The sequence below is a fragment of the Dipodomys ordii genome, unplaced genomic scaffold (assembly GCF_000151885.1).
Source record: "Dipodomys ordii isolate 6190 unplaced genomic scaffold, Dord_2.0 Scaffold157, whole genome shotgun sequence".
Lineage (NCBI taxonomy): Eukaryota > Metazoa > Chordata > Mammalia > Rodentia > Heteromyidae > Dipodomys > Dipodomys ordii.
The window spans coordinates 5841271-5850316 of NW_012267373.1; the positions used below are offsets into that span (position 1 = coordinate 5841271).

Sequence of the window (9046 nt, forward strand, 5' to 3'; positions counted from 1 at the left end):
AACCGGAAGTGGCGCTGTAGCTCAAGTGGTAGAGCGCTCGCCTTGAGCTGAAGAGCTGAGGGACAGCACCCAGGCCCAGAGTTCAAGTCCCACGACCGACAAAAAAAAAAAAAAAAAGAAATGTACTCATTATCTTGACCATGTAATTGTAACCCCTCTGTACAGTATTTTCACAATAAAAAAATACTTTATTGATGTTTTAGAGGTGATATACAGTGAAGTTACCTTTACATATGTCAGGTGATAAGTACCTTTCTTTCCTTTTCCTTAGTATCATCTGTTCCCTCATTCTCTCTCTTTCCTTTCTTTCCATCTTCTCCACGAGTTGCTTGGTTCACTTACATCAATGTCCAATGCAGTTGATGAGCCCCACTGCTATATATTTTTACTTGTTTTCCACTGATTCTCAGTAGAATTAGTGGAATCAGTGAAGTGATTTTCATTATAGTTTTAATTTGCATTTCCCTGGTGATTATTGACCTTGAATATTTTTTCATGCATTTGTCATTTGTATAGTCTCTTGAGAAATATCCATTCAGATCACTTACTTTAAGTGAGCTATTTTGGTTGTTTTTGTTGTTAGTGTTGAGTTCCTTATATATTTTGAATATTAGTTCCTTCGGATGAGTAACTGTCAAACATTTTTCTCATTCTATAGGTAATCTCTTCCCTGTTGATTCCTTCATTTCCTTTTTACTTTGATGTGCTTCTCTTAGTCATCATTTGCTTTTGCTACTTAGTATGGCAATAAATGTCAAACTAATGGATGCTGGAACTAATTCTCTAAAGGGTTTCTATTATATTTCCCTTAGTTTTATAGCTTTTAGTTTTGCATTTATGTTTTTGATACATTATGACTTACTATTTGTATATAATGAGAGATAGGCATCTAATTCCTTTCTCCTATAAAAGATACCTTGTTTTGCCAGCACCATTTATTGAAGATATAGCCTTTCTCTAGTGTCTGTTCTTGCTGCTTTTGTGAAAATTCAGTTGGTTGTAAATATATGGGTTTACTTGTTAAGTTCTTTTGTTCTACTCAATTTATCTGTATGATTATTTTTATTCCAGAGCCATTCTGCTTTGGTTACTATACCTTTGTTGTAGGTTTTAAAGTTATATATTGCGATGCCTTCAGCTTTGCTCTTTTGCTCAAGGTTTCTTTGATGATTTAGGAACTTTTGTGGTTCCCTACAAATTTTAGGATTATTTTCTCTTTCTGTGAGCAGTGTTTTTGGTATGGGGTTAGATATTGCATCAAATCTGCATATCACTTTGTGTAGTATAGGCACTTAAAAATACTAATTTTTCTAATCCATAGGGATGGCCTATCTTTTATTCCTTCCTTTCTTTTCTCTCTCCTTCCTTTCCTCTCTCCTTCTGTTCCCTCCTCCATGACCTCTTTGTCTTCTCTTCTTTCTTCCTATCTCTCTTTGTATGTGTGTTTTAATTTCTTTCATCAGTGTTTTGTAATTTTCGCTGAAGAGATCATTCATATAGGTTAGATTTTATTTCTAGGGTTTTTTTTGTAGCTATGGGTGAATAGAATTGTTTTCACATTCATTCTCAGTAATTCCACTACTTGGTATATAATAGTGATTTTTATATGCTAATCATATTCTAAACCTAACCTAGTCTTTTCTGATTTTTTTTTTCCAGACTCTTAGATTTTTCTACATATAAAATCATTTCAGCCAGGTGCTGGTGGCTTACACCTGCGAACCTAGCTACTTAAGAGGCTGATCATGACTCAAATCTAGCCCAGGCAGGAAAGTCTGAAACTCTTATCTCTGATTAACCACCAAAAGCCAGAAGTGGAACTGTGGTTCAAGGGCTAGGATACCAGTCTTGAGTGAAAAAGCTAAAGGACACTGCCCAGGGTCTTGAATTCAAGCTGCAAAACTGGCACACACAGGAAAAAAACATCATTTCATCAGTAGTAATTTGACCTCCTTTTGAATTCTTTCCTCCTGTCTTACTGTCTGGGTAACACTGCCAGTTCTATATTGAATAAAATAGGTAAAAATAGACATCTTCGTCTTGTTTAGTAAGATGATTTTAGCTTTTTCCATTCTGTATTATGTAGGTGGTGAGCTAATCATACATGACCCTTCTGTACATGACCCCTACTGTACATTCTCCTATTTCCTTTCCTACAACCCCCCTCCCTTCTGCCCCCCGCCCTCCACAAGGCTAGCAGTCTACCACTTCAGTCGCAGCTCCACTTCCACATCCCATTTTATCATAATGGAGGTTAAGTCTTAAGTGCTTTTTCCCTATTGAGAGGATTATATAATTTATATAGTTCATCCTCTTGATGTGATATATTAATTTATGTACATTGAACCATCCTTGCATCCCTTAGCTAAATCTTAATTATAATGTGTAATCTTTTTTATGTGCTTTGTATTTAATTTATGAGAATTTTTGGTTATCAGAGATTATTGGTCTGTAGCTTGTTTTGTTTTAGTTTTGGCATGGGATAAGTTCTGTAGAATGATTGTGGAAGGATTGCTTCCATTTTAGTACTTTGGAGAACTTTGACAAGAATTGAAATTCTTTAAAAAAAATTTAAAAATTAAGCAGTGAAGCCATTCATCCAGCCATAGTTTTTCTCTTTGTTGGTAAATTTCATTATATGGTTATGATATGTTGAGATTTTCTATGTCCTTATAGTTTAATTTACCCATTCCTTTTACTTTTCCAGTATGTTGGCATGTTGTTACTCAGATTAGTCACTACTGGTCTTTGGATTTCTGTGGTATTAATAATGTTTTATTTTCATCTCTGATATTGTTTTTCTTCAAAAGTTCAACTCTTTAGGTCAGGCACCAGTGGCTCATGCCTAAAATCCTAGCTACTTTGAGAGATCTGAGGATTGTGGTTTGAAACCAGCCGGGGCAGGAAAGTCCATGAGACTTCTTATCTCCTATTAACCCCCAAAAGGTTGGAAGTGAAACTGTGGATCAAGTGGTAGCACACTAGGCTCAAGCAGAAAAGGCCCAGGCCCTAAATTCAAGCCTCAGGACCAGCACATGCACGTGTGCATGGGCACATACACACATACACAACTCTTCATTTAGTTAATTTTTTTAAAGCCTATTTATTTCTTGTTATTTCACTAACTTTGGATTTGATTTTTTTTTTCTGGCTTTGTGAGTTACAAAATTAAGTTGTTAGTTTGAAATATTTTTTAAAGTAATCACTACTATCAGCTTCCCTCATACTATTGCTTTTGCTGTATCAAACAGTTTTTAGTATGTTTTCATTTGCATTGTTTTAAGAAATGTTTAAATTTTCATTTTGATTATTTTGAATAGCATATTATATACGTAAATATGTTTGCACACTTTCTAAAGATTTTTTTCTATCAGTTTCTACTTTTAGTCTGTTGTGGTCAGGTAAGATATGTATGGTTTTGATTTTTCAAACTAGTTGAGACTTATTATATAGCCTAACATATCATCTAACATAGTTGTTTTGTGACCTAACAATACCTGGATCATGAATGTGTATTCTGCATGAAATGTTGGATGAAATGTTATATAAATGTCTATTCAGTCCATTTGGTCTACAATCTAGGACAGTATTTATTTTTGGTATGTTAGCTGGGATAGAAAATTTATCCATTGATAAAAGTCAGTTGGTGTAAGTCCCCAACTATTATTAGACTATCTCTCTTTTTAAACCTATTTATGTTTGCTTTTTATAGGTGGATGATCTAGCATTGTGTACATATATATTTAAATTATTATTTTCTTTTGCAAAAGTGATCTCTTTTTCATTATTGTTGCCTTGTCTCCTTTAACTTAAGAGCTAATATCTGCTTGCTTTTGCTTTCATTTGTATGGCATCTCTTTTTTCATATTTTTCCTTTTAGTCTGTTTGTCTTTACTTGTGAAGGGAGTTTCTACTAGAAAGCAGATTTATTGTTGCTTTATCTATGCTAGTCTATATCTTTTAATTAGGAAATTTAATCGGCTTATGTTATATGTTACTATTTGTAACCTGGGCATATTCCTTTTTTCTCTTACTGTTTTTCTGGTTGTTTTGTGTTTCTTTGTTCCTTTATTTTTCTCATTGTTTATCTTGTGATTTAGTGTTTGTTGTATTGGTTACATTTGATTCTCTTCTTTCTTGTATATCTTCCCTACTGCTGACTTTTGTATGTTTGTGGGTATTCATGATAGTACCGGTTATCCTTTTTTTTTGGTTGTAGGCCTGGGCACTGTCCCTTGGCTCTTCAGCTCAAGACTAGTGCTCTACCACTTGAGCCACAACACCACTTCTAGCTTTTTCTGTGTTTGTGGTGCTGAGGAATCGAACCCAGGGCTTCAAGCTTGCAAGGCAAGCACTCTACCACTGAGTGACCTTCCCAGCCCCTTATCCTTTCATTTTTACTTTAGACTTTCACCATGTATTGTAGTAGCTAGTGGTAAAGAGTTCCCCATTTTTGCTTGCTTTGAAAAGTGTTTCTTCTTCACTGACAAAAATAGTCTTGCTGTTTTTTCTCAGGACATTAAACATATCCCATTCTTTACTGGCTTCAATTTCTGCTGAAAAGTCTGCTCTTGTTCTAATGAAGATTCTCTTATATATGACTACTACTTTTACTGTTTTAGAATTTTCTCGGAGTTTAAACAGATTGACTATAATAGCCCACAGAGGAACTCTTATATTCATCAAATATATTAATGGTCATTTGAGTAGACCTATATCCTTTTTTTCTTACAACTTCTACATTTTGTTATAAATCATAAGGTTTTAAGCAGTTTTGTTGACTTAGTTTTCTATGCTTTTTCTCTTTTTATATTAATTATTAATAAGATGAAGCTTGCTTATATAATGGTGTCTTAGAGTTTTCAAAGAATTCCTTCCTTTTACTAAAAAAATTCCACCTAGGTTATTTCAAAAGACTTACTTTCAAGCTCAGAAATTCTTCTGCATGCTCAGTTCTTCTGTTGAGGATCTCAGCCATATTTTTAAATTTTCATTTATTATGTTTTTAACCTAGATGGTTACTAAGTTCTTTTTTAACAGCTCTATATATGCTTAATTTCTCATTTGTAACTTGAACTCTCTCCTAATTTCATTGAATTGCCTATTTTCTTTTATATCTCATTAGGTTTTTCTTAAAAGATTATTCTTGTGACTTCATTATCAGGCAGTTCATTTCCTTTTCTTTGTACTGTAGCTAGAGATTTATCCTGTTCTGTTGGAGACAGCAGGTTACCAAGAAACACAGTATTTCCTAGTATAGAGGGTATGGCTAAATGAGCTGTTGGACAACAGTACTTCTTGTAGACACATAAGGTTCATTGGGAAGGTGTGTTTGCTCCTAAGAGGCCTCAGTGGGAGAATCACTCAGGACAAGATACTTGTTTCTAAGTGAATGGGTGAGTAAGAACAACTCTTGATTAGAGTCATGATGGCTGTGATTAAGATAGAAATGGTTTGTTTGTTCTTTTACCTTGTGCTTGTCAAAGTGATAATGCCTCCTTGTATTGTTTGTTTTGTTTTGTTTTACTGGCTCTGAGGTTTGAACTTGGGGCTTTATACTTGCTTGCTAGGCAGGATCTCTTAATTGCTAGAGCCAGAATTATATGGTATTTGTGTCCAGTCCTAAGGCTTGAACTATGGCTTGGGCACTGGGCCTGAGATTTTTTTACTCAAGGCTAGCATTCTTTATCACTTGATCCATTTCCAGCTCTCAAAAATAACTACCAAAAATAGTTAATTGGAGATAGGCTTTTCACAGGCTTTCCTGCATGGGCTGGCTTTGAACCATGATCCTCAGATTTCAGCATCCCAAAATGATATTTCTAAATCTTTAAAAAGTACTTAAGTATTTCACATGTTAACCTTTGGAAAGTTTAATGGAAAAGTCTTGGGTATTTTAAACTTACTTTTGGTATATTAAATATAATGAGTTATACTAGCTGAGCTTAAGTAGGACAATAAGTTGGATTATTTTATCTTTGAATGATAGAAATCATTTTAAAATTTCCGTTTCTTATTTTCCAGGCCTTTTTATGGATATCATCAGAAGGAAAGACACTTCGTGAAGATCTATCTTTACAATCCTGCAATGGTGAAAAGGTACAAAGATAAATAAAAGCAAATAACTATCACTTAAATATACCATGGAATGTTCATATATGTGTAGAGAAAGAGGCCATGTCTTGCCATGTTTTGGATTCTAAAGATGCTATTTTAAAGTTAGAAAGATGTTATGACTCCCAGCTACTTATTTCCTGTCTTAGAATGTCGAGAGTTTATACAAGTATGTAATATAGTCATTATTATGTTACTGCCTTAGCCAGATCAAATGCTCAGTACAAAAAACAAACTTATTTAATAATGAGAAATTTATAAAATTGAGACTACTAGATGTTAATGAAATTTTATATCTTAGATTTTTTTGGGGGGGGGTCTGGTCGTGGGGCCTAAACTCTGGGCCTGGGCACTGTCCCTCAGCTCTTCAACTCAAGGCTAGCGCTCTACCACTTGAGCCACAGCGCCAGTTCCGGCTTTTTTCTTTTTGCTTTTGTGGTGCTGAGGAATCGAAGCCAGGGCCTCAGGCATGCAAGGCAAGCGCTTTACCACTGAGCCACCTTCCCAGCCCCTATATCTTAGATTTTTGATGTTGTTGGTGTGGTTGGCTTTTTTTTCTTCCCCTTAATCATTCTTTTCCTCTAGTTTATTTCAATTACATTAGATTACTGAGAGCAGATTCACAGGTTTTTCCCCCTCTGTGGTGAAAAACCAATGTAAAATCGGCCTTGGAGGAGTGCTGAATATTGCTCTTTTTAGAATATTTACTTTTCAGTAGATACTGGGTTTGAAAATTGAGCTAAACAGTAAAACACAAACTATATATTTTCCTAGAGTAAATTAAAGACTTATGAGAGTCAAATCTACCAATCACATGAGACTTACTTTAGATTAAACCAGTTGAGTATTTGGAATTATAGCCCATTGATGGTTTCCCTCTGTGTAAAAAAAGTAAAATCTGGTTTTCCTACAGTCTACCCAACCTTCCCCAAAATAGCATATTCCATAGAGGGTACAAAAATTTTTAACTTTCTAATTAGAGTTTGATACATACTACATTTGGGGAGTTAGAATACTTAATAGAATACTTGAAGTCAATTCTTATGAATTCTTAACCATCTCATACAACAATGGTAAGAAGTAAACCTCACCTGGGCACCAGTGACTTATAACTATAGTGCTAGCTACTGTAGAGGTTGAGAGCAGGAGAACTGTGGTTCAATGCCAGCCTGGGTAGAAAATCCATGAGACTCCATTCATTGGAAAGAAGCTGGGTGTGTTAGTGCACACTTCTCATTAAGCTAGGATGGGTAATCTAAAAAATAGGTAGATTTGTAGCTTCCTGTTTGAGCCTGGGCAGGAAAGAAAGACTCTTTCTCAAAAACCATCTGCAGCGGGTGCTGGTGGCTCACACTTATAATCCTAGCTACTCAGGAGGCTGGGATCTAAGGATACATGGTTCAAAGCCAGCTGGGGAGAAAAGTCCCTATAAGACTCTTATCTCCAATTAACTACTTAAAAACTGGAAGTGGAGCTGTAGCTCAAAGTGGTAGAGTTCTACCCTAGCCCAGGGACAGCACCCAAACCCTAAGTTCAAGCCCCCCACCACCAAAAATAAATAAACAGCACACATTTATAAAGGAATGAAGTCATAGCTCAGTGGTAGAGCATACACATGTGTGCACATGCTGACACACACACACACACACACACACACACACAGAGGCTCAGTGCTAGAGCACTTGTCTAGCAAGCATAAGGCCCTAAGTTCAAAACCTAGTTCACTAAAAACAGAATAAGAAGTATATATTGTCTTTCCCCCTTTCATCTACAACATCACAAAGTATGTTAGAATATGAATCATGAATAAAATTTGGATGTCTTTTACAAATAGCCTACTGTAATTCTTTAAGTGTGAATGTAGAAGAGGTTTAATTGAAATGTCTTAGGTAGTTTTAATTTTTTTTGTAGTTTGCTTGCAGCTGTAGAAATCAAATACTTTGTAAACTACTCCCAGTAAGTTTGTTTTAAAATATATAGTTGGTCACTGTGCTGGTCTGAGCCCGCCTGATTTATTGATGGACTTACTGATTTATTTATTTATTTTTTACAAATATTTATGAAGAACACATTATCTGATGTATCATAGATACTCCTGGGTAAAGTAATAAGCAGAGTTTTGGTTCCTGCCCTCTTTCTACAGTTTGATTACTTATATATATTTAATATGTATATTAATATGTATATTAGTCATTTGAATTAGAATATTTAATATCTAGTAAAGGTCCAGACTCCCAAACTAGATTGCATGTATTTAAAATCTAGCAAGATATTTAACCTTTATACATTTCCTTCCTTCTCTAAGTAGGATTGATGTTAGTAGACATTGTTCTGATGACTCCATGTATTAATATCTGTAAATCACTCAGAATAGTACTGGACACATTAAAAAAGTGGTGAAACATGCCTGTAATTAATCCAGCAGTAAGGAGGATCTGGGGTTTGAGGCCAGCCTGGACTACATAGTAAAGGCCTAGAGGGATGGATGGATGGATAGGTAGATAGACAGCTAGATATCTATAAGTGTTAGCTATATCTTACATGTAATATATTAGAAGTATGACTTAAGAAATCTCATTCTCCTAAGTCCCTTCCCTAAAGGTGGTCACATTTAAGTTTGCTATACATCCTCCTTTACACTTTAAATCATGTCTAGATTACTTGTACAATGTAACTATGCAAATAATAAGAGGGGGAAAAGTACATGTTCAGGGCAGATGCAATTTTTCCCTTTTAGAATTTTTTACTTACATTGGTTGAGTTTGTATGTGCAAAATCTCCAAATATGGGAGACTGGTTATGCTTGGTCATTTGTTAGGATCATTACTTCCCTGAATTGTACTCTTTTCATCACACTAAGGAACTTGTCTAAACTCTGAGATTTGAATTTCTTTTCTGACTAACATTTTCTTCTTTGCCCTCCCTCCCTCCC

General features: G+C 35.0%; 1 protein-coding gene across 1 annotated transcript in view; it reads left to right on the top strand.

The window, feature by feature from the left end:
• Rev3l (REV3-like, polymerase (DNA directed), zeta, catalytic subunit) overlaps positions 1-9046 on the top strand; it is a 135031-nt gene that overhangs the window by 30052 nt on the left and 95933 nt on the right. Inside the window, exon 3 of the mRNA XM_013032823.1 lies at positions 6025-6099. Within this exon, the coding sequence (XP_012888277.1) occupies positions 6025-6099 (75 nt within the window). The remainder of the gene's footprint in view (positions 1-6024; positions 6100-9046) is intronic.